Source organism: Lepus europaeus, chromosome 7 (genome assembly GCF_033115175.1).
Source record: "Lepus europaeus isolate LE1 chromosome 7, mLepTim1.pri, whole genome shotgun sequence".
NCBI classification, from domain to species: Eukaryota; Metazoa; Chordata; class Mammalia; order Lagomorpha; family Leporidae; genus Lepus; species Lepus europaeus.
Genome location: NC_084833.1, coordinates 14,738,722 through 14,765,700, shown reverse-complemented (window position 1 = coordinate 14,765,700; position 26,979 = coordinate 14,738,722). Strand labels below are relative to the sequence as shown.

Below are 26,979 nucleotides of genomic sequence, written 5' to 3'. Positions count from 1 at the left end.
GGATCTCTGTCTTTAATGTGCTGTACACTCTTATTTGATGCTATAACTAGTACTCCAGCAGTATTTTTTTTCACTTTTGTTGCTATATGGGGGCAAACTGTTGAAGTCGTTACCTAATATATACTAAACTGATTTCTATATATAAAGAGAATTGAAAATGAATCATGATGTGATTGGAAGGGGAGAGGGAGCGGGAAAGGGGAGGGTTGTGGGTGGGAGGGAAGTCTTGGGAGGGGGAAGCCATTGTAACCCATAAGCTGTACTTTGGAAATTTATATTTATAAAATAAAAGTTTAATAAAAAAAAAAAGAAAAGAAGAGGAAATTAGAAATCTAAAAAATATTGTTGGGAATCTACAGGATACTATTAAAAAACCCAACATTCAGGTTCTAGGAGTTCCTGAAGGCATGGAGAGAGAGAAAGGATTAGAAGGCCTTTTTAGTGAGATACTAGCAGAAAAATTCCCAGGTTTGGAGGACAGAGACATCCAAGTACAAGAAGCACATAGAACCCCCAAGAAACGTGACCAAAAGAGATCCTCACCACAACACAATGTAAAAAAAACTCACCACAGTGAAACATAAAGAAAAGATTCTAAATTTACAAGAGAGAAGTGTCAGATTACTCTCAGAGGATCTCCAATTTGACACACAGCAGATGTCTCATCAGAAACCCTACAGGCTAGGAGGGCATGGAGAGATATAGCCCAAGTACTAAGAGAAAAAAACCTGCCAGCCCAGAATATTATATCCTGCAAAGCTCTCATTTTTTAATGAAGGTGAAATAAAGACCATTCATATCAAACAGAAATTGAAAGAATTTTTCACCACTCGTCCAGCCCTGCAAAAGATGCCTAAAGATGTGTTACACACAGAAACACAGAAACACAGCCATCAATACAAAAGAAGGTAAAGGAAGAAAATCTCTCAGTAAAAGATCACAGGAAGTTTAAAGCATATATTGGAAATATCATTGGAAAAATAGCAGGGCAAAGTCACTACTTATCAATAGTCACATTGAATGTAAATGGCCTCAACTCTCCAGTTAAAAGACACAGACTGCCTGAGTGAGTTAAAAAACAAAACCCATCTATTTGCTGCTTACAAGAAACACATCTTTCCAACAAAGATGCATGCAGAATGAAAGTGAAAGATTGGAAAAACATATTCCATCCCAACAAAAGCAAAAAAGAGCTCAAATAGCTATCTTACTATCAGCAAATGAAACTTTAACACAAAAACTGTTAAGAGAGACAAAGAGGAGCACTATAAAATGATTAAGGGATCAATTCAATAGGAAGTTGTAGTTATTATAAAAATATATGCACCAAATTACAGGGCACCAGTTTATTTATTGGGGGACTTCAATACTCCACTTTCAGCAAAAGACAGATCAACCAGACAGAAAATCAACAAGGAAACAGCAGATTTAATTAACGCTATAGACCAAATGGATCTAACAGATATCTACAGAACTTTTCAACCTACATATAAAGAATTCACATTCTTCACAGCAGTACACGGAACCTACTCTAGGATTGACCACATGCTAGGCCATAAAGCAAGTCTCAGCAAATTCAAAAGAATTAGAATCATACCATGCAGCTTCTCAGACCATAATGGAATAAAGCTGGAAATTAGCAACTCAGGAATCCCTAGAGCATATACAAACACATGGAGACTGAACAACATGCTCCTGAATGAACAATGGGTCATAGAAGAAATCAAAAGAGAAATCAAAACTTTCTGAAAGTAAATGAAGATAACAACACAACATATCAAAACTTATGGAATACAGCAAAAGCAGTGTTAAGAGGAAAGTTTATAGCAATAGGTGCCTACATCAAGAAATTGGAAAGGCACCAAATAAATGAGCTATCAAGGATCTAGAAAAACTGCAGAAAATCAGACCCAAACCTAGTAGAAGAGAAATAATTAAAAATTGAGAAGAAATCAACAGAATTGAATCCAAAAAAAATTACAGAAGATCAGCAAGCGAGGAGCTGCTTTTTGAAAAAATAAACAAAATTGATACACCATTGGCCCAACTAACTAAAAAACGAAAAGAACCAAATCAATAAAATCAGAGATGAAAAAGGGAATGTAATAACAGACACCATAGAAATAGTCATCAGAAATTCCTACAAAGAGCTGTATGTCAGCAAATGGGGAAATTATCAGAAATGGACAGATTCTTGGACACATACAACCTACCAAAATTGAACATAGAAAACCTAAACAGACCCATAACTGAGACATAAATTGAATCAGTAATAAAGGCCTTCCCAACAAATGAAAGCCCAGGACCGGATGGATTCACTGCTGAATTCTACCAGACATTTAAAGAAGAACTAACTCCGATTCTTCTCAAACTATTCAGAACAATCGAAAAAGAGGGAATCCTCCCAAATTCTTTCATTGAAGCCAGCATCACCTTAATTCAAACCTGAAAAAGATGCAGCAGAGAAAGAGAATTACAGACAATTTCCCTGAAGAATATAGACGCAAAAATTCTCAATAAAATTTCGGTGAATAGAATGAAACAATACATCACAAAGATCATCCACCCATAGCACGTGGGACTTAAATCTGGTATGCAAGGATGATTCAACATTAACAAATCAATCAATGTGATACACCACATCAACAAACTGCAGAAGAAAAACCAAATGATGATCTCAATAGATGCAGAGAAAGCATTTGATAAAAATATAACACATTTTCATGATGAAAACTCTAAGAAAATTGGGTATAGAAGGGACATTCCTCAATACAATCAGAGCAATTTATGAAAAACCCATTGTAAGCAACCTATTGAATGGGGAAAAGTAGGAAGCATTGGCCAGCGCCGCGGCTCAATAGGCTAATCCTCCGCCTTGCAGCGCCGGGACACTGGGTTCTAGTCCTGGTCGGGGCGCTGGATTCTGTCCCGGTTGCCCCTCTTCCAGGCCAGCTCTCTGCTGTGGCCCAGGAGTTCAGTGGAGGATGGCCCAAGTGCTTGGGCCCTGCACCCCATGGGAGACCAGGAAGAAGCACCTGGCTCCTGGCTTCTGATCAGTGCGGTGCGCTAGCTACAGCACGCCAGCCGCAGCAGCCATTGGAGAGTGAACCAATGGCAAAAGGAAGACCTTTCTCTCTCTCTCTCTCTCACAGTGTCCACTCTGCCTGTCAAAAAAAAAGAAAAAGAAAAAGGAAAGTAGGAAGCATTTCCACTGAGATCTTGTACCAGACAGGGATGCCCACTCTCATCATTGCTATTCGATATAGTACTGGAAGATTTAACCAGAGCCATTAGGCAAGAAAAAGAAATTAAATGGATACAAATTGGAAAGGAAGAAGTTAAACTATCCCTCTTTGCAGATGATAAGATTCTTTTTTAGGGGATCCAAAGAAATCTACTAAGAGACTATTGGAACTCACAGAAGAGTTTAGCAAAGTACTAGGATATAGAATGAATGCACAAAAATCAACAGCCTTTTTATACACAGGTAATGCCACAGCTGAAAAAGAACTTCTAAGATCAATGCCATTCATGATAGCTACAAAAACAATCAAATACCTTGGAATAAACTTAACCAAATAGTTAATATCGGTACAATGAGAATTACAAGATCTTAAAGAAGGAAATAGAAGAGGATACCAAAAAATGGAAAAATCTTTCATGCACATTGATTAGAAGAATCGATATCATCAAATGTCCATTCTCCCAAAAGCAATTTATAGATTCAATGTGATACCAACAAAAATACCAAAGACATTCTTCTCAGATCTGGAAAAAAATGATGCTGAAATTCATATGGAGGCACAGGAGACCTCAAATTGCTAAAGCAATCTTTTACAACAAAAACAAAGCCAGAGGCGTCACAATACTAGATTCAGGACATACTATAGGGCAGTTATAGTCAAAACAGCATGGTACCAGTACAGAAACAGATGGATAGACCAATAGAACAAAATAGAAACACCAGAAATCAATCCAAACATCTACAGCCAACTTATATTTCATCAAGAATCTAAAACCAATTCCTGGAGCAATGATTGTCTATTCAATAAATAGTGCTACGAAAACTGGATTTCCACATGCAGAAGCATGAAGCAAGACCTGTAACTTACAGCTTACACAAAAATCCACTCAACACAGATTCAAGATCTAAACCTATGACCAACACCATCAAATTATTGGAGAACATCAGAGAAAAACGAAAGACAAAATTCACAATTGGGATTACATGAAATTGAGAAGTTTCTATACTGCAAAGGAAACACTCAGGAAAGTGAAGAGGCAACCAACAGAATGGGAAAAAAATATTTGCAAACTATGCAACTGATAAAGGATTAATAATCAGAATCTACAAGGAGATCAAGAAACTCCACAACAACAAAACAACCCACTTAAGAGATGGCCCAGGACTTCAATAGACTTTTTTCAAAAGAGGAAATCCAAATGGCCAACAGACACATGAAAAAATGTTCAGGATCACTAGCCAGCAGGGAAATGCAAATCAAAACCACAATGAGGTTTCACCTCACCCCTGTGAGAATGGCTCACATCCAGAAATCTACCAACAATAGATGCTGGCGAGAATGTGGGGGAAAAGGGACACTAATCCGCTGTTGGTGGGAATGCAAACTAATAAAGCCACTATGGAAGTCAGTTTGGAGATTCCCAAGAAACCTGAATATAACCCTACCATACAACCCAGCCATCCCACTCCTTGGAATTTACCCAAAGGAAATTAAATTGGCAAACAAAAAAGCCGTCTGCACCTTAATGTTTATTGCAGCTCAATTCACAATAGCTAAGACCTGGAATCAACCTTTTAAATAAAAACCTTTAAATAAAATTCAACTTCAAAAATGTTTATTTTAATTATTTGGATTTAGTAGTTAGACCATGATACAATTTAATTTTTTAAAAAAAAAACTATATCTGAGTTTATTATAAAATAGAAGAGTATCTAATACTCCTATTGACCCTAAGGACTAAACTTGACTTTGTTGTCTCCTTTATTGACTCCATTATTTTCTCTACATAATGTTTATTATGGATGTTTGAAGCAATATCATATGGATCACTGACATTTGGGAAATCCCCAAATACCAGTGAAGTGTTCACAGGGTGTTTTCAAGGATAAGAGAGTAAGGAATGCTATTGTGTATTGTGGGTGTGTGTGTGTATGTCTGTGTGTGTAGAGAGGACAATGATATGTAAGCAAAATGCCTGTGAAATAAGAGAAATGTTAAAATTAGCATAAATGCTGAAGTGTCTACAATTATTTGACCTGTGTTTTTCAGTTGATGAAAAATGTAAAGCATGCCCATTTCAGCACACTCAATAATTCAATAAGAAATTCTAGCCTATGAGCTTCAAGCTCCTCATTTATAAAACAGAGCTAATAATCCATAAGCTGAACCCTTGTAAAAGGTATTGAGTGAAATATCAACTAAATCTGCTGAGTAATAAATATTGAATTGTATCTCTTTCTTCATAATTAAATATTCTAGTGAAAAAATACAAGCATTGGGTCTAGAATTGTGTTCCATCCAACTGAAACTGTAGTTGGAGTTTCCCAAAAGAGTGACAATGATGGAGCCTGTTGAGATTCCAAGAGGATGTTCCGGGCAAGATGGCGGAATAGGCAGAAGCACACTTAGTCCGGGGGGAGAGAAAGTTTAATATAAGTGGAGATACTGCAGGGTCAAGGAAGAGTAGGGGAAGAAACAGCAGCGGAAACTCTTCCGGAACTAGTGATTCACAGTGGACCTGCGTGGAGAGCGTGGGAGCCCAAGTTCGGGACACCAGCAGCAGACTCAACGCACCAGCGCTGGAACGCGAGGTGAGCCGAACCTCAATAGCCCGAGATACCAGCGAGCAAGCGGAAAGAGGAGGCTAGAGGGAACGAGGCTTGAAACTCCGTGGGGAAAAGTTCACCAGGCTAACTAGAAGAGAGAGAAAAATAAAAAATAAAAAAAGTGACTGATACGGACACAAGTTTCTCTCTCTCCACTCACCTCTCAAAGGCGAGCAAGACAGAGCAGGCGCCATTTTGGACATACGTCATAAGCTGGGCGACCTCAGGTCTGCACCGGCCCTGAGCCGAGCAGAAAAACCTGACTCTGGGGGGAGGGGTGAAATAACAGGAGATTAGCATCTAACTTGGCAACCCAGTGGGAGATTGCAGGAGAATTGGAGCCCACACTGAGGGCAGCAGAGGTTCCCTGTGTGGTCCTTGGGAAAGAGCTTCCGATCTCTGGCTCCTGTGGGTATATCATTTGCCTGCTAACTACCTCCAATTACATTCAGCTGTGCGGAATTACTTCCCTTTTGAATCAAAAAAGAGAGAGATTTACCACACCTAACCTGGGAGTGTCATCTTTGACACACCCTCAGCCCTGAGGAACCAAACACAGCTCTCAGTCCACACTCATCTCAAGCCTCTAAGGCACCACTGAAAGCAGACAGTCCACTTAATATAGAGCCATAGTGTAACAAGAAAAAACACCACAGTGAAGAAACCAAATATCTCCAACATGCCAAACAACAAACACAAAAACCAAGCTAACAAGAATAAGGAAGACACTATGACACACCCAAATGAAAAAGACACCCCAATTCAAGATTATGAAGATGAGGAGATTGAAGAAATGCAAGAAGCAGATCTCAAAAAATTGCTAAGAACATTAAGAAGTTCTCAAAAACAAATTCTTGAACTACAGAAATCCTTCATGGACAAGATAGAAAATCTCTCTCATGAAAATGAAATATTAAGGAGGAATCAAAATGAATTGAAACAACTAGTGGAACAAGAAATGGTGATAGTGATGAGAAATCATAATGAAATGAAGAATTCAATAGATCAAATGACAAACACATTAGAGAGTCTTAAAAACAGAATGGACGAAGCAGAAGAGAGAATATCAGACTTAGAAGACAGAGAACAGGAAAGGAAACAATCAAATCAAAGAAAAGAAGAAGAAATCAGAAATCTAAAAAATACTGTCAGGAATCTACAGGATACTCTTAAAAAACCCAACATTCGGGTTCTAGGAGTACCTGAAGGCATGGAGAGAGAGAAAGGATTAGAAGGCCTTTTTAGTGAGATACTGGCAGAAAATTTCCCAGGTTTGGAGAAAGACAGAGACATCCTAATACAGGAAGCTCATAGAACCCCTAATAAACATGACCAAAAGAGATCCTCACCACGACACGTCGTAATCAAACTCACCACAGTGAAACACAAAGAAAAGATCCTAAAATGTGCAAGAGAGAAACGCCAGATTACTCTCAGAGGATCTCCAATTAGACTCACAGCTGACTTCTCTTCAGAAACCCTGCAAGCTAGGAGAGAATGGCGAGACATAGCCCAGGTGCTAAGAGAGAAAAACTGCCAGCCCAGAATATTATATCCTGCAAAGCTCTCATTTATGAATGAAGGTGAAATAAAGACCTTTCAAAGCAAACAGAAACTGAAAGAATTTGTCGCCACTCGTCCAGCCCTGCAAAAGATGCTTAAAGATGTGTTACATACAGAAACACAGAAACACGGTCACCAATATGAAAGAAGGTAAAGGTAGGAAACCTCACACCAAAAGATCACAGGAATCTCAAACCATATATTAGAAAGTATCTTTGGCTAATGGCAGGGCAAAGTTACTCCTTCTCAATAGTCACATTGAATGTTAATGGCTTGAACTGTCCAGTTAAAAGACAACGATTGGCTGATTGGGTTAAGGAACAAAACCCATCCTTTTGCTGCTTACAAGAAACCCATCTATCCAACAATGATCCATACAGGCTGAGAGTGAAAGGCTGGAAAAAGATATACCACGCCAACAGAAATGAAAAGAGAGCGGGCGTAGCCATCTTAATATCGGACAACATAAACTTTACCACAAAAACTGTTAAGAAAGATAAAGAGGGGCACTATTTAATGATTAAGGGATCAATTCAACAGGAAGATATAACGATTATCAATGTATATGCACCTAATTACAGGGCACCAGCTTATTTAAAAGACTTGTTAAGGGACTTAAAGGGAGACTTAGACCCCAATACAATAGTACTGGGGGACTTCAATACTCCACTCTCAGAGATAGACAGATCAACAGGACAGAAGATCAACAAGGAGACAGTAGATTTAAATGACACTATAGCCCAAATGGATCTAACAGATATCTACAGAACTTTTCATCCTACATCTAAGGACTTTACATTCTTCTCAGCAGTACATGGAACCCTCTCTAGGATTGACCACATACTAGGCCATAAAGCAAGTCTCAGCAAATTCAAAAGAATTAGAATCATACCATGCAGCTTCTCAGACCACAAAGGAATGAAATTGGAAATTGGCAACTCAGGAATCCCTAGAGCACGTGCAAACACATGGAGATTGAACAACATGCTCCTGAATGAACAATGGGTCATAGAAGAAATTAAAAGAGAAATCAAAAATTTTCTGGAAGTAAATGAGGATAACAGCACAACATACCAAAACCTATGGGATACAACAAAAGCAGTGTTAAGAGGAAAGTTTATATCAATAGGTGCCTACATCAAGAAATTGGAAAGGCACCAAATAGATGAGCTTTCAAGTCATCTCAAGGATCTAGAAGATCTGCAGCAAACCAAACCCAAACCCAGTAGGAGAAGAGAAATAATTAAAATCAGAGAAGAAATCAACAGGATTGAATCCAAAAAAACATTACAAAAAATCAGCCAAACGAGGAGCTGGTTTTTTGAAAAAATAAACAAAATTGACACCCCATTGGCCCAACTAACTAAAAAAAGAAGAGAAAAGACCCAAATCAATAGGATCAGAGATGAAATGGGAAACGTAACAACAGACGCCACAGAAATAAAAAGAATCATCAGAAATTACTACAAGGACTTGTATGCCAGCAAACAGGGAAATCTATCAGAAATGGACAGATTCTTGGACACATACAACCTCCCTAAATTGAGCCAGGAAGACATAGAAAACCTAAACAGACCAATAACTGACACAGAAATTGAAACAGTAATAAAGGCCCTCCCAACAAAGAAAAGCCCAGGGCCAGATGGATTCACTGCTGAGTTCTACCAGACATTTAGAGAAGAACTAACTCCAATTCTTCTCAAACTATTCAGAGCAATCGAAAAAGAGGGAATCCTCCCAAATTCTTTCTATGAAGCCACCATCACCTTAATTCCTAAGCCAGAAAGAGACGCAACATTGAAAGAGAATTACAGACCAATATCCCTGATGAACATAGATGCAAAAATCCTCAATAAAATTCTGGCCAATAGATTGCAACAACACATCAGAAAGATCATCCACCCAGACCAAGTGGGATTCATCCCCGGTATGCAGGGATGGTTCAACATTCGCAAAACAATCAACGTAATACACTACATTAACAGACTGCAGAAGAAAAACCATATGATTCTCTCAATAGACGCAGAGAAAGCATTTGATAAAATACAACACCCTTTCATGATGAAAACTCTAAGCAAACTGGGTATGGAAGGAACATTCCTTAATACAATCAAAGCAATATATGAAAAACCCACGGCCAACATCCTATTGAATGGGGAAAAGTTGGAAGCATTTCCACTGAGATCTGGTACCAGACAGGGATGCCCTCTCTCACCACTGCTATTCGATATAGTTCTGGAAGTTTTGGCCAGAGCTATTAGGCAAGAAAAAGAAATTAAAGGGATACAAATCGGGAAGGACGAACTCAAACTATCCCTCTTTGCAGATGATATGATTCTTTATTTAGGGGACCCAAAGAACTCTACTAAGAGACTGCTGGAACTCATCGAAGAGTTTGGCAAAGTAGCAGGATATAAAATCAATGCACAAAAATCAACAGCCTTTGTATACACAGGCAATGCCACGGCTGAGGAAGAACTTCTAAAATCAATCCCATTCACAATAGCTACAAAAACAATCAAATACCTTGGAATAAACTTAACCAAAGACGTTAAAGATCTCTACGATGAAAACTACAAAACCTTACAGAAAGAAATAGAAGAGGATACCAAAAAATGGAGAAATCTTCCATGCTCATGGATTGGAAGAATCAATATCATCAAAATGTCTATTCTCCCAAAAGCAATTTATACATTCAATGCAATACCCATCAAGATCCCGAAGACCTTCTTCTCAGATCTGGAAAAAATGATGCTGAAATTCATATGGAGACACAGAAGACCTCGAATAGCCAAAGCAATCCTGTACAACAAAAACAAAGCCGGAGGCATCACAATACCTGATTTTAGGACATACTACAGGGCAGTTGTTATCAAAACAGCATGGTACTGGTACAGAAACAGATGGATAGACCAATGGAACAGAATAGAAACACCAGAAATCAATCCAAACATCTACAGCCAACTTATATTTGACCAAAGATCCAAATCTAATCCCTGGAATAAGGACAGTCTATTCAATAAATGGTGCTGGGAAAATTGGATTTCCACGTGCAGAAGCTTGAAGCAAGACCCATACCTATCACCTTACACAAAAATTCACTCAACATGGATTAAAGACTTAAATCTACGACCCGAAACCATCAAATTATTAGAGAGCATTGGAGAAACCCTGCAAGATATAGGCACAGGCAAAGACTTCCTGGAAAATACTCCAACAGCACAGACAGTCAAAACCAAAATTAACATTTGGGATTGCATCAGATTGAGAAGTTTCTGTACTTCAAAAGAAACAGTCAGGAAAGTGAAGAGGCAACCAACAGAATGGGAAAAAATATTCGCAAACTATACTACAGATAAAGGATTGATAACCAGAATCTACAAAGAAATCAAGAAAATCCACAACAACAAAACAAACAACCCACTTAAGAGATGGGCCAAGGACCTCAACAGACATTTTTCGAAAGAGGAAATCCAAATGGCCAACAGACACATGAAAAAATGTTCAAGATCACTAGCAATCAGAGAAATGCAAATCAAAACCACAATGAGGTTCCATCTCACCCCGGTGAGAATGGCTCACATTCAGAAATCGACCAACAACAAATGCTGGAGAGGATGTGGGGAAAAAGGGACACTAACCCACTGTTGGTGGGAATGCAAACTGGTTAAGCCACTATGGAAGTCAGTCTGGAGATTCCTCAGAAACCTGAACATAACCCTACCATACAACCCAGCCATTCCACTCCTTGGAATTTACCCAAAGGAAATTAATTTGGCAAATAAAAAAGCCATCTGCACATTAATGTTTATTGCAGCTCAATTCACAATAGCTAAGACCTGGAACCAACCCAAATGCCCATCAACAGTAGACTGGATAAAGAAATTATGGGACATGTACTCCATAGAATACTATACAGCAGTAAGAAACAACGAAACCCAGTCATTTGCAACAAGATGGAGCAATCTGGAAAACATCATGCTGAGTGAATTAAGCCAGTCCCAAAGAGAAAAATATCATTTGTATTCCCTGATCGGTGACAACTGAGCGCCAAAGGGGAAACCTGTTAAGTGAAATGGACACTATAAGCAACAATGAACTGATCAGCTCCTGTCCTGACTTTAGATGTACAATGTAATACTTTATCCTTTTTAGTATTTGTTGTTGTTGTTGTGGTTCTAGTACTATTGGTTGAACTCAGTAATTAACACACAATTATTCTTAGGTGTTTACATTTTAACTGAAAAGTGATCCCTGTTAAATCTAAGAGTGGAAAAAGAGAGGGAGGAGACGAACAATTTGGAACATGCTCAATCGGACTGGCCGCAAATGGTGGAGTTAGAAATGTGCCAGGGGATTCCAACACAATCCCATCAAGATGGCATGTACCAATGCCATCGCACTAGTCCAAGTGATCAATTTCAGCTCACAATTGATAGTTCTGATAGGTCTAAGAGTCAAAGAGATCACACAAACAAGACAAGTATCTGCTAATACTAACTGATAGAATCAAAAAGGGAGAGAAAGATCCAACATGGGAAGTGGGATACACAGCAGACTCATAGGATGGCAGATGTCCTAAACAACACTCCGGCCTCAGAATCAGCCCTCAAGGCATTCAGATCTGGCTGAAGAGCCCATGAGAGTATAGCAGGCATGGAAAGCCAAGATATCATGGAAAAAAAAAAAAAAAGACCTAAATGAATGATCTCTGTGAGTGAGATCCCAGTGGAAAGAACGGGGCCATCAAAGAAGGAGGTACCCTTCTCCGAAGGGAGGAGAGAACTTCCACTTTGACTATGACCCTATCGGAATAAGATCGAAGTCAGCGAACTCTAAAGGCTTCCATAGCCCTGGCAACTCATGACTAGAGCCTAGGGAGATTACTGACGCCATGAACAGGAGTGTCAAATTGTTAAATCAGCAACAGGAGTCACTGTGTACTTACACCCCATGTGGGATCTGTCCCTAATGTGTCGTCTAAAGCGAAGTGATGCTATAACTAGTACTGAAACAGTATTTTTATACTTTGCGTTTCTGTGTGGGCACAAACTGATGAGGTCTTTACTAATTATATACTGAAGTGATCTTCTGTATATAAAGGGAATTGGAAATGAAAAAAAAAAACAACCTGGTGTTAAAATGGAAATGGCATAGAAAATTAATTAATTTGAAAAAAAAATTATGTAGGATCTCTGTCTTTAATGTGCTGTACATTGCTATTTAATGCTATAATTAGTAATCCAATGGTAGTTTTTTCACTTTGTGTTGCTATATGGGCAAAATGTTGAAATCTTTACCTAATATATACTAAACTGATCTTCTGTATACAAAGAGAATTGAAAATGAATCTTTACATGAATGGAAGGGGAAAGGGAGCGGGAAGGGGGAGGATTGCGGGCGGGAGGGAAGTTATGGGAGGGGGGAAGCCATTGTAACCCATGGGCTATACTTTGGAAATTTCTATTCATTAAATAAAAGTTAAAAAAAAAAATAAAAAAAAATAAATAAATAAATTAAAAAAAAAAAAAAAAAAAAAGAAAGAAGCCCTGGGGCTGGCATTGTGGTGCAGCAAGATAAGGCCCATTGCTGTGATGCCAGCATCCCATAAGGGCACCGGTTCATGTCCCATGTGCCCCACTTTCTGTCCAGCCCTCTGCTGATGGCCTGGGAAGAGGAGCCAAAGATGGCCTGAGTATTTAGACCCCTTCCACCTATGTTGGGAGACCTGGATGAAGCTGCTGGCTCCTGGTTTCAGCCTGATCCATCCCTGGCCCTTTCGACCATCAGGAGAATGAACCAACAGATGGGAGATATCTCTCTCACACACTTTCTCTCCCCTCCCCTTTTTCTCTCTCCTTCTTTCTCTCTCCCTCTTTCTCTCTCTATCCCTGTGTAAATCTGACTTTCAAATAAATAAATGAATCTTTTGAGAAAGGAGCACTAAATTCTAGGTGATCATTTCAAAGCATTTATAAGGGACACTTTGCATACAGAGGGAACTGAAGTACATGCTTCCAAAGCACTGCAGGACATCAAACATTACACTTAGGTGTTTCTAACACAGGGAGCTTGGATTATGAAGTTAATTTGAGTCCTTAAAGAATACAATTAAAGCAAAAGAGCTAGTTTCTATGTGTTTCAGTTTTTTGTTTTGTTGCCTTGTAATGCCTATGCATATGGGACTAGTAGCATGAAAGAAACAGACAACAAGCCTGGTCACATGGTCATCAAGATGTCGTGTTCCCAGGCCTGCACTGTGTCACAGTAGGTTAACCCACCACCTATGCCCCAGCATCTCATGTGGGCACTGAGTTCTAGTCCTGGCTGCTCCTCTGACAGTCCATTCTCTGCTTTGGCCCGGGAAGGCAGTGGAGGGTGGCCCAAGTGCTTGGGCTCCTGAACCCACATATGAATCCAGTAAGAAGCACCTGGCTCATGGCTTCGGATTGGTACAGTTCTGACCATTGTGGCCATTTTGGAGTGAACCAACAGAACAAAGACCTTTCTCTCTGTCTCTCCCTCTCACTGTCTGTAATTCTGACTTTCAAATACACTAAAAAATCTAAAAAAAAAAAAAAAGAAAAAGAAAGATACTGTGTTCATCAACCAGGACAAAGGAAAATGAAGAAGGAACTGAGGGGCCTTATGAAGGTTTTGATAGTTTTGTTATTAGTGTTAATTTGTTTATTTCACTTTGTTTAATGCCATTGTCCCCTAGTGGTAATACACTGGTGTGTGACCTGTCGGAGAGACCTGACCTAAACATTCTGTTAGCATGAAATGCCATCCTAAAGACCCATATTTCTCCATGAACTCAGAAATGGTTTTGTTGTGCAGTTTTCTATAATCAAAACAACTATTAAACACTTTGCTTAATACTACATAGATGTAGTGAGACAAAGGTTTACAAAGATATTATCTATATACTGAATTAGTTTTGTGATGGAATTGAAAGAAAGCATCTTACCAAAAATAAATATCGGTAAAATCGAGCAAACCTCTAGATGTCACTCCATACAAAAATTCCTCACCCAGAAAAATTATGACCAAGTTTCAAAGTTAAAATAAATTCAGGAAACTATGCAGTTTCCTCCCCCTACCCCCAAATTCTCTTTAAACAGCTAGCAGATTAAAATTTATGAGAAATCTTTCATGCAAAGAGACAAAAAAACTGTATTGCAGAGCATCAAATAACCCTATACTATAGTTTAAATAACATCCTTCAAATAATAATAATAATTAGAGTCATTGGCTCAATATTTTATTGTTGAAACAATGAGTTGCTAACTTTACTTGAAATACAAGAAATAATACAAACATATCTACTACCAAATTATTTGGACAATGCAATAACAGCATTCCGCACAGAAGACCACCTTCATGATTGTGGATATATGCTTTGTGTTGCTTTCCTAAAGGCCTCTTTGACGTCTTTGTTTCTTACGCTGTAGATGAGAGGGTTGACCAGAGGATTGAGCACCGTATAGAACAGGGCAGCCACTTTGTCTTTCTCCAAAGAGTAGGTGGAGCTAGGTCTGGAATACATGAAGAGCAAAGACCCATAAAAGAACATGACTGAGATGATGTGGGATGCACAAGTAGAGAAGGCCTTCCACCTCCCTGAGGCTGAGCGGATCCTCAGGATAGCCAGCAGGATGTTGAAATAGGAAATCAGGATGACAAGAATGCTGGAGAGAACTGTGAAGCCAACCACACCGAGCAGAACTTTTTCATAGACTCTGGTGTCTGTACAGGACATTTTTACCAATGGTGGTGCATCACAGAAAAAGTGGTCAATGATGTTTTTACCACAGAAATGCAGGCGGAACGTGTTGGCAGTATGGGCTATGGCATTTAGCAATCCCCCTACATAGGAGCCAGCAACAAGCCGAGTACACAGCGACGTGGACATGATACTTGAATAAAGCAGTGGGTTACAGATGGCCGCATGGCGGTCATATGCCATAGCTGCCAGGAGATAGCACTCAGTGTAGGCAACGGCACAGGAAAAGAATAGCTGGGCCCCACATCCAGCCAAGGAGATGCGTTTGTCTTCTGAGACACAGGTGGCCAGGATTTTGGGGGTGTACACAGAGGTGTACCAGAAATCCAAAAAGGAAAGGTTGCCAATGAAAAAGTACATAGGTGTATGCAGGCGGGAATCCATCCAGATTAGGATAACAAGGGTCGTGTTGCCTGACAAAGTTAATAAATACAGCATCAGAAATACTCCAAATAGAATCAGCTGCCAGCGGGGGTCTGCTGAGAAGCCCACCAGGATGAATTCAGTCAGGAAAGTGCGATTTTCCATTTCTGTGTTCCCAGAGGAGAAAACCTGATCACCATTAGAGGGGGAAGAAAATTTGTTTTTCTATTGAAACAAGTTGACAAGTGCATTGATTAAGTCAACGTTGGCTAAGAAGTTTTTGGGCTTCTCTACACTTTACTAAATGACTGAACTTCAATCTACAACTTACGAAGACCGTTGGACTAGAAATCATGTTTAAATTAGAAATTTCATTCATGAACTATAAAACAGGGCAAGTCCCTGACTCTCATAAGACAAATGGGTAAAATGAAATCCAGGTCAACACAGTGGATTAAGCCTCTACCTGCAGTGCTGGCATCCCATATGGGTGCTAGTTTGAGTCTCAACTGCTCCACTTCTGAATCAGCTCCTTACTAATATACCTGGGAAACCAGCATACGATGGCCCAAGTACTTGGAACCTGCACTCACATGGAAGACCTGGAAGAAGCTCTCGGACTCCTGGCTTCAGTGTTGCCCAAACCTGGCAATTGCAGATACTTGGGGAATGAACCACTGACGGAAGACCTCTCCCTCCCTCTTTTCTCCATCTCTCTCTTTAACTATTTCAAATAAATAAAATATACTTTCAAAACATAAAATCATAAAATTAGTAAGAAAACTAATAATCTTCTGACAGAGTATCTTATTAAGTAAAAAAGATATACATGAAAACACCAAGGCCAGTGTTTGATACACAGTGGGCACTCTTAAAAATCTCAGTATCCTCTGTATGTCATTGAGAGTTCTTATGTCAGACATTGTATATCCATATCATGTACTACTCCTGCTTTTAATACAAATAGGTATTATGTGTGTATACATATAGTGTACTGAGCATAAACTACTTATTGTTCTAAGCCCTATAATTAATCTGCTTTTTTCCCATCACAACTTTATAATGTAGATGCTATTTTTTCCCTACATTATATTTCATAATATTGAAGCACAGAGAGTTCATGGACGAAGTCATAGAAGCCTTCAACAGCAGAACTTATATTTGAACCCAGAATCTTCTGAATGGAGGATGTATCACTCATCTGTCATCATTTACCTCCCTCATATGTAAAAGATCTTTTCCTTGTATTCTCCTAATTAAGGCAATTTCATAGCCCTCTTACACCTGAAAAGCTCTTCTAACTCCCAAAAGTAAATTTTAGTACCCTGAAGAAGTTAACTAGTCACAAGATCACAAGAATTCTCAGAAGATAGAAACAATTTTATCCTTTCATCCAACAAAAATAGAAACAATTCCTATTATAAAAAAAATGAACATGATCACATATGCTTATTTAAAGGAGGAAAGAACAGATAGAAGGAGGCAGGCATGAGGAAAACATGGTTATCGTCTTAAAATTGTATCTATGAAATACATTCTCTTTATGTTAAAAAATTATTTAGAAAAAAATAAAATTCACTCTGGCTCAGGTCAGAAAGTAAATTGAAAATTTAATTTCATTAAATTAAAATGAAATTAATTGGAAACTCTGAAATCCTCATTCTATTGACCACTGTTGACACCAGTCTTCTGATAGAATAAGGAGACCTTAAAAATTCCAGATAGAAATACTAGGGATTTATAAATCAGATATATTCCCAATAGATAAAATTCAAAGACCATCAGTTTCAATCACTCCTCTATATAAGGAAATTCTGTTTATAGAATAATTTATCCTGCAGATGTTGCTGAAGAACATTTCCAAATACAATATCACCAAGGTTTTCTCGCTTTCTAATACAAGAATCTATAATTAGGAATTCTAACATTGTGGAAGAAAATTACATGTGGCCAAGTTTCTGCAAAAAAAAACAGTTTAATCCAGAACAGTGGTGACATTCATAATCTTGCAAAAATCCAGAGGTTTAAAAATTTTATCTCCTTCTTCCATGTAATTTTACAAAAGAGTTACAGGCTTAGAATTGCAAAGCATTGGCTTGGGATTGAGGGGACCTTTAATTGATGCATGGCCCTGAAATTTATTACCTTTGTGAATGAGGGGAGGAATCTCTCCTGTCAGGAACACTGTCCTTTCCCCAGCACCATCCTTCTACAATTCCACTTTGTTAACATCTCTTATAGAAACCAGCATGAAACAGTAGATTATCTCACCTATTGCAAAACAATTTGGTAGAGCAGATTAACAATCCTTGTGTACACAAGTGTCTCTAGAGGGGGCATTGTCACCTTCTTGGATGAAGTGAGAGTTGGAAAGTGCCCAAACAACTGTGTTCATCTCACCTCAAGCTTTACATTCTCATCATTGTTTCTCTAAGGCATCATCCTGTGAGCTCCTGAGCATTCTCAAACCCCTGCATTCCTCAGTGTCTTTATCTGTAAGTGATTTCTGGCTCTTGAACATTTGCATTCTTGGACCTCTTTGAAAACATGACAAAGCAATGCTGATTCTCCCCAGTTACATGCACTTAAGTGTAAATGCAAAAAGTTTTAGAGGACTCAAAGTTTCCCAGAAACTTATCCATACTTTGCTTAGATATAATTATCGGGTTTAAATTTCTACCACCAGGGGATACCTAAACTTCTGTCCAGTTAACATTCTCTAATAAGAGATTAGTAATTGCTAAATCAAACTTAGCATGCTTCAAACTGAATTCCGAATCTTCACTTCCAAAAATTCATCTATCCATGCACTCTATTCAGTCCAAAAATGGCATGCTTGCAGTTTCTGAAACCAAAACTTTGTGATCAACCTAAACTCTTTCCCTCCTACCTACATTTCAGCCTTTCAGGAAACCCTAATGTCCTTTCTTTACACATTTGTCCAACTGACCACTTCCCTAACCTACACTAACATCACCCAGTACCAAACCACAATCACCTTCTGCCAAAAGCAATGCAATAGCCTTTTAACAGGTCCAGTCCTTTGCTTACTGCAGGGTATTCTCAACACAGCTAATAGAATACAATAATACATAAATACAGCACTGTCATTTCTATATTTAAAGACCTGAGTATGTGCTTAATGTATTCTAAGGAAATGCTGCAGTGGCTAAAAGGTCCTCCACAGTCCAGCCCTACCTTAACAACAGAACTTCATCTCCTCTCTTACCAGGCCCATCCTAAAATGATCATTATCACTCTACTCACATTATCTTTTAGTATTCCCTGTTTATTGTCATTTCTAACTCTTTTGACCACATTTCTTGCCTATTTGTCCTCTCTAGAATGCAATGTGCACACTGCAATATATTTCCCTAATACTTTATTCAAATATCCCAACAGAAAGAACAGTCCTATTTGCTTAATATTACTCAATAAATAAATCATGGATTACATAATTGGCTACTTAGCTGCTTTCCCCCAAAGTATGGTCTACCCCTAATCAAGCTCAAAATGCTGAAAATATTCAGAACAAAATCTAACCTCATTTGGGATTTCCTGGCACACTGTACTACATCATGATAAGGATGCTTGCCCCTACATAGCTCTGTTCCCTACTCCCTATAACTAGAAAAATTCTATGGGACAAAAACCTCTCTCTGGCACCTGAAAATGAGTGCCAGTAAAGTGGAAAATACCAGACATAGGTAGTCTGGACAATCAGAGAGCAAGTCGTTTCTTTTGACCCCTTGATTTTTCTTTCACTGTGAAAGTGACTATATGGTGACCCAGCATAAATATCAGACTGGTTGTCAAATTCTAGAAAGAACCAAATACATCACTGGCTGGAGTCTGATTTAGAAAGGATTCTGTTTGTGTGTGTGTGCACGCGCACCTGCTTGCATGCGTGTTGGGCATAGCAGCAATCCTTTGAGAGCCATGCCAGACCCTGCAGCCCCTTCTAAATGCAGCTGAGGTCAGAGCGAGACTCCATTTCTTACCTGCCTCTGACTCCGCGTGCTCACCTCCAGCCAGAATGATCAGTTCTAAGAAATGAAACCCTCTCCCTCCCTTCTGATGCTCAGGTGTACAGTCACTGGACCCATTATATGTATTTCCACAACAGCCCTTAGAGGCTTTTTCCACAAAGCAGCCCAGGAATAAGTACCTCTGTCTCCAAAGACACAATTAGAATTCACTTGGAACCCAAGAATGATAATTGGGATATGATCAATATGAATGGTGTTTCATTGAAAATTCACTCTCTTAATTGCTCCAAGTCACAATGTAGGTGTTCAAAGTATCTAATAACAGTTTCTCCCACAATGCAAGTATTGAAAATATTTGATAAAGAATTTCTCTATATCGTGCTAGACTATTCTGGAACATTCCATGCATTCCATATTATTCCTGTTACATGCTCTTCTTTCTGTCCACACCACCATTTCTGGTTTCCCTCTTTGTGAAAATATTATCCCTACCCAGTGGTACAGGATCATTTGAGTCCCCAGTGATTTCTATGTTAAACCCTTGATTTCTGGGAATGTGACAGCATCTGGAAATGAGATGTTTCAAAAGATTGTTAAATTAAATTGGGACATTTATGGTGAGCCACAATTCAATATGGCTACTGTTCTTTATACAAAGGAAATTTGGACATACAAAAAATATTAGAATTGGAGCACACACAGAACAGAGCATGGGGGAGCACAGTAAGGGGGTGACCATTCACAAGCCAAGAGAAATAACCTCAAAAGAACCAATTTTCCAAATTGGTTTTGAACGTCAAACCTCCAGTAGTGTAAGAAAATGAAATAAATTTTTGATTTTTAAGTCCATCAGATAATGCTTTTTTCATATGACAACATTAAATAAACTAAAAACTTGATATTCAGGATTAAGGCCTTTTGATGTTAGAACAGCTTCGTGTTTTGCATCTAAAATAATCTTAAAATTAGGAGTGTAATACATCACAATGACATGTTTTCTAATGAATTTGTACCATAAAGTAGGAGAAAGGCACAAACATCATAGAACCTTAACTGTCATCAGTCACTGCTGCACCCCATGGAGATTTACACTCTGAATCTTCTCTTCGCTGCACGGCCTTTTGAACTACATCTCTCTGTTTCTAGTTATCTTTTTATTTCTCTTTTCTTTGCTAATTACATCTGCTTTTCTAAAAATCTCACACAGCCTCCAATTTTTGCCATTGATTCTTTAATTATTGCAAAAAAACTTGTAAGCACAGTGACTCTAAGTAGTGATATTTGTTATCTACTTTCTCTGTTTTAGGAGAAATCATTTACATTTGCATGCTGTTAAGTCAGGAAATGAGAATAGGAAAGATAAATAAATAAATTTATTTCTAAGGGCATTTTACACCATCTATTTTTAGTCTGACTTGTGAACTCTCTCTCCTAACAAGTGAGGTAAGTACTTTTGGAGCTGTAACTCCTGTGCTTACAACCCTCTCTTCTCACCTGTAATCCATGGGATTTGAAATCATTTAATGCATACATAGCCAGCTATATTTTATCATTTATTTAAAATACTACAGTCTAAACTATTACATACCAAGTTAAATTTCTTTTCAAATTCTTACTTCAAATTCTCAGATACCCAGAAGTTTTACAGCCCCTGCTGCTACAAGTTATTTAGCACATATAGCAGTTTTTCCAAATACATCAGCCTTATTTTATAAGCAAATTAAAACACTTTAGCACCAACTTAATAAAAAGCAGATTGCAGTTTTCCACATTATCCATGGTTTTTTTCCTTCCTCATTTTACATATTTCTGACAGTACAGGAGGAAAAAATGACATGGAGATAACCTGTGGAAAAAAACCTTTGTCAAACAAGTATTTGCATTTAAGGAAACTTGGCTCTCTCTAGCATTTTTCTCCAGGCATCCTTGACATCTTTGTTTCTTAAGCTATAGATCATGGGGTTCAACAAGGGAATAACCACAGTGTAGAACACTGACACTACTTTGTCGCGTTCCAGCGCATAGCTAGTGCTGGGCCGGGAGTAAATGAAGAGAATTGAACCATAATACAAGGTGACAGCCGTCAGGTGAGACCCACAGGTGGAGAAGGCTTTGAGGCGGCCCTGGGTGGAGCGGATCTTCAGGATGGCAGCGATGATGAAGAGGTAGGAGGCGAGAATAAGTATGGTAGGAGTGATGACATTGGAGGCCAGGATAAAGTACAGCACAGCCTGGTAGCTCTCTTTCACATCACACGCCAACTTCACAAGTGGGGGCAGATCACAGAAGAAGTCATCAATGATGTTGCTGCCACAAAAACTCAGAGCAAATGTCTCAGTGGTGATTATGGTTGAGTTAACAAACCCACCAAGGTATGAAGCTGCAACAAGACTGGCGCATAACCTCGGGGACATGGCCTGGGCATAAAGCAGAGGGCTGGAGATGGCTACATAGCGATCATAAGCCATGGCTGCCAACAGATAGCACTCACTGTAGGCCAGCCCAGCAGAAAAGAAGAACTGAGCCAGACAACCAGCCAAGGAGATGCTTTTGTCATCAGAGAGGCAAGTCATCAGGATTTGGGGGGCATAGACAGAGGAATACCAGAGATCCAGGAATGACAAGTTTCCGATGAAGAAATACATGGGTGTGTGGAGCCGGAAGTCAACACAAATCAAAGAAATCAGGGTGATATTCCCTAAGAGGCTGAAGACATAAATGATGAGGAAGATGAAGAACAGCACTCGTTGGAACCTCAAGTCTGCTGTGAAGCCTAAAAGGATGAACTCTTTCACTTCAGTGAAATTTTTCTCTTCCATTAATTTTGGGTTTCTGTGGTCTTGTTCTGTGAAAACATTAAAGCACATGTTATGACTTAAGATGTTACTATATGCTTGATATGTCATTTATTATTGTAGACAATTGAGAAATCCAACTCATTCATGTGTGATTTTTTATTTTAATTTTTAATTAGTTTATCACAGCTTCAGCATGGTTTGTATAAAAAAAAAGCCATCTGCACATTAATGTTTATTGCAGCTCAATTCACAATTGCTAAGAGGTTTGTAGACACAATTCTAAGAACATAATGATATTGCCTCCCCCATCCCTCCCTCTCACCCTCCTTCCTTCTTCCTTTCTTTCTTTTTTCAGTTTTTGAGTTGACATTTTAAATTTACACTACTTCACTGAATAATAAGTTTACCAAGTAAAAACGGTGACCTGTGATGATGCTGAAATGGGTACATCACCCCAATAGGATATCTCAGAAATCAGTTCTATGCTACCTTGGAGATCTGTTATGCATACAATGTAATACGTGTCATCTTAGGTTTCAGCCTAATACTTTATCTTTCAGAAGGAGAATGTAATCTCTGGATCTTATCTTCTGGGTATTCTTGAGATATTTGGGGATCATGCAGAATCTATGAAAAAGGGGAATTTGATGGAGTGCTCTGATTTCTCTCTTCAGATCTTTTAATTCTTTTGAAATTACCCAGATAACTGCATGGGAAGAGCATGTTATTTATTTTAACTATATCTTGGAATATCATTGGAATATATTATATTGAAATTTCCTTGAAAGAAATACTTATATCTTATTAAAGTTTTTATCCATGTAAACCAAGAACACAGGTTTGCACAGTTTATTAAAATATATAATGATAAAAAGAATAGATTCACTTGAATAATAATATTATGCAACATTTTTATTAACAGTTTTTTAAAAAAATAAATTTTCTGAAATGAATAGTTTTGAAAGCACAAGTGTACTTCAGAACATTCAGGAACGGGGCAGGTATTGTGATGCTGAAGGTTGAGCCAGCTCTTGGGATGCTCACCTCTCACATCAGAGTGCCTGAGGAGTCCATCTCTGCTTCTGATACAGCTGCCTGCTAATGTGGCTGGGAACCAGCAGGCAATGGTGCCAGTACCTGAGTCCCTACCACCCAGCTCCAGCTCCACTCCTGGAGTTCTTGGCTCCTGGTTTCCACCTGACTCATACCTGGCTGTTGTAGGCATTTGGGAACTGAAATAGCAGATGGAAGATGTCTCTCTCTCTCTCTCTCTCTCTCTCTCTCTCTCTCCCTCTCTCTCTCCCCCTCTCTTTTACCCTCTGCCTCTCCATCTCCACCTCCTTCTACCACTCTAACTTTAAAAGAAATGGCCAGGGGGAGGACAGCGCTGTGGCACAGTGGGTTAACACCCATATGGGCGCCAGTTCAAGTCGAGTGAACCAGCAGATCTAAGACCTCTCTCTCTCTCTCTCTCTCTCTCTCTCTCTCTGCCTCTCCTCTCTCTGTGTAACTCTGATAAATAAATAAACAAATAAATAAAATTACATAACAACCTTTTTGTAAATAAAATAAAATGGAATTTTTGAAAAGTTCATGAAAGGGGCCAGTGCTGTGATGTAGCAGGCTAAAGCCACAGCCTGCAGCGCTGGCATCCCATATGCTGTGCCTGTTTGAGTCCCAGAGGCTCCTATTCCGATCCAGCTCTGTGCTATGGCCAGGTGAAGCAATAGATGATGGCCCAAGTCCTTGGACCCCTGTACCCGCGTGGGAGACCCAGAAGAAGCTTCTGGCTCTCGCTTTGGGTCAGCTCAGCTCTGGCCATTGCGGTCATTTGGGGATTGAACCAGCAGAATGGAAGACCTCTCTCTCTGCCTCTCCTCCTCTCTCTGTGTAACTCTGAATTTCAAATAAATAAATGATTCTAAAAAAAGTTAATGAAAATGAAATAAAAATATAAGTTTATTTGGATGAAAACAGTTTTGAAATCTATGCAGGTTTTCTTAAAAATTTTCCATGAACTTTTTAAGGGAGATATATATATTTTTTTTTTCACTAAAACAAACAACATTAATTCCATTTTTCACCAATTTTTTTAACTACCCTCACATGTAGATGAATAATTATCCTCTAAAATAAGAGTGAGCTGGAATAAAGATGACTACAGACAGAAGAAAAAGAGGAAACGTGACCACCAAGCAGAGATTGGAGTGATGTGCCTCCAAGCCAAAGAATGCCACCAGCATAAGCAGGAAGAAGAAGTGAAGAATGGATTCTTGGTGTGGGACATGGCACTGTCAACATTGTGATTTTTAGGCAATAATAACTGAATTTAGATTTCGCACTTCCAAAATTCCAGAGGATAAACGTCTGTTGTTTTAATCCACCAAGTTTGTGCGCCAATGTTACAATAGCAATAGAAAAATAATAAAGGAATTCATGGCACATTGCCTCTGAGTCCTCTTTCCCAGAGAAGTAGAAGCCAGAAAGGACTAGAACCAGCAATGAAGGGAGTAACATGCCTCAGGAGGCTCCCGTTACAACTTAAGGCAATCGGAGAAGGGCTAAATTGGCTGCAGGATTCTGGATCTGCAGGAACATCAAATGTCCAGTAGCAGATCCAAAACCTGAAACTCTCTAAGGCAAGCATAAGCAGAACAGAACAACTCAATCTTACCCATCGTGCTAAGACATGGACCTAAACTTGAGGTTAAAAAAAATAAAAATTTTTTTCTCTTGTAACTGTAACTGCATTATGAAAGTCAATTTTTTCCACTAGGCATTTAAGAATTTTTAATTCTTTTTGTATTAAAAATAAACATTAATTCTAGAATTAACATCAAAGTAGATTAATTCCACAATAAGCAAAGCAGACTGGAATAAGTGGCATCTTGTTTATATCAAGGCCAACAGAAGCTAAGGTCAGTTTTCACAAAGCGTTTGCCTGGAGCCAGTTCAGAACCAGATTGGGAGATCGTATGTCTTAGTTTGTCTTTGTCAAAATTGCATAGGATGATCACTCCTAGAATTCTATTTTCTTAACTGTTTTTCTAATTCCAGCTGTATTTTGGAATCACAGGTGTTAGAAATCACTTTGCAAATAAACATTAAAACTATGTATGCACTTTCTAAATTTCATGCTTTGTTCATCTCAGTTTATCCACTCCTTATGTACAAGTGTTTAGCTTCCAATTCTGCCTGTGCTCTTACTGCATAGATTTCATGTGTGAGGTTGTTTTTTTTTTTTTTTTTGGCAGATACTGTCCCTCCATAATATACAGCTTTACACAAGCTGAATAATTGCTGAACCTGTTTTTAGAATTCCTACTGGAAATAGAAACTGCAAGAAACATTTCTTCCCTAATATCCCTTGTTTTTATATAGAGCTAATATAAAACAATTAAATGAAATATAACAGATGCTATATTGAATAGATATTGTCCGTATATACAGATACATATGCATAGTACTTGTGTGCTTGTGTGTGTGTGTATAGTACTTCAAAACCTGAATGAACTGAAAGTAAGAATAATTTTAAGTGCAAAAGAAATCTGTTTAATTTTTCATAATGCGCATTTCTGGTGACGCTTTTGAGGAAACTTCATGTACTCAGAATTAAAGTGGAGGACAATCATCCTTGTACATCAGATATAATTACAGGGAAGAAAAGCTTATCGATTTCATTAAGCAGAATCCTGTTGTGGATTGATCATGCTTTGATCCCATTAAACTTTTTTTAGCTTTTGTCCATATTTTGGTCTGAGGATCCTTTTGCTTTGCTTAATTAAATGTAATTCTTAGTTTCATGAACATCAGTCAATCCTCACTGCCTCTGATTTTTAACTGAAGGCCAGAATTTCTTAGATTACCTTAGAATGAAGATTGCCTTCTGCTAACTCCATAGGAATCTTCCTTCCCATGATAACCACACTGGGAGACTATATAAGCCTGGACATTCCTTTGGGATTTGCTGCTAGGAAGAAAGAGAATCTGTCTGTGCTGTTGTGGTGCCAAGTGACCAATTAAAGTGCTCAGTTATCTTTCTGAAAGAAGTGGGGACACATGATTCACTATGAAGATTATGCATCCAATTAGCCTCTTTAAAAACCCTTTATATATGTGTTTTATTTATGAATTTGAGAATGAAAGAAGTAGCGATGATTAATCTACAATATACATTGCAAAAAATTATTCAAGAATTACTGCAGTCCTTAATAAGAATGAAAAGTCTTGAAATTGTAATCTTGAAATACTTTGACTACAGCTTTTTAAGTGGTTCATTTTTGTAAACAATGGGAATAAATACAACTGTGAGGCAAGATATGTCTTAGAAATGTTTAGTAATGACTTGATGCAAAATAAGAACAGATATAGTATAAATGTGAGTGTACAATTCACCAGATATATGACCAAGAGTAGTATAACTAAACTCACCAAAGCCAAATTTTCTTATCTATAAAGTTAAAATAACTTGTCTTCTTCATGAAGTTGCTGTGAAGATGCTAGACACTACACACACACACATACACACACATACACACACATGAGGGAGAGAGAGAGAGCCTCTTCTGAGAAGGTTTACAGCCTCGTGGGATATAACCAAATAATTCTATAATGTATATTTATAAATTA

General features: G+C 38.5%; 2 protein-coding genes across 2 annotated transcripts; both read right to left on the bottom strand.

The window, feature by feature from the left end:
- Window positions 1-14,795: 14,795 nt before the first annotated feature.
- Window positions 14,796-15,764, bottom strand: LOC133764230 (olfactory receptor 9G4). The gene has a single exon (XM_062197905.1). It carries the CDS (start codon window positions 15,726-15,728, stop codon window positions 14,796-14,798), a length of 933 nt encoding a protein of 310 aa, XP_062053889.1. The 5' UTR covers window positions 15,729-15,764.
- A 5,671-nt stretch (window positions 15,765-21,435) lies between these two features.
- On the bottom strand, window positions 21,436-22,371 carry LOC133763628 (olfactory receptor 9G19-like). The gene has a single exon (XM_062197426.1). The coding sequence runs from the start codon at window positions 22,369-22,371 to the stop codon at window positions 21,436-21,438; it is 936 nt and encodes a 311-aa protein (XP_062053410.1).
- Between the last annotated feature and the right edge of the window lie 4,608 nt (window positions 22,372-26,979).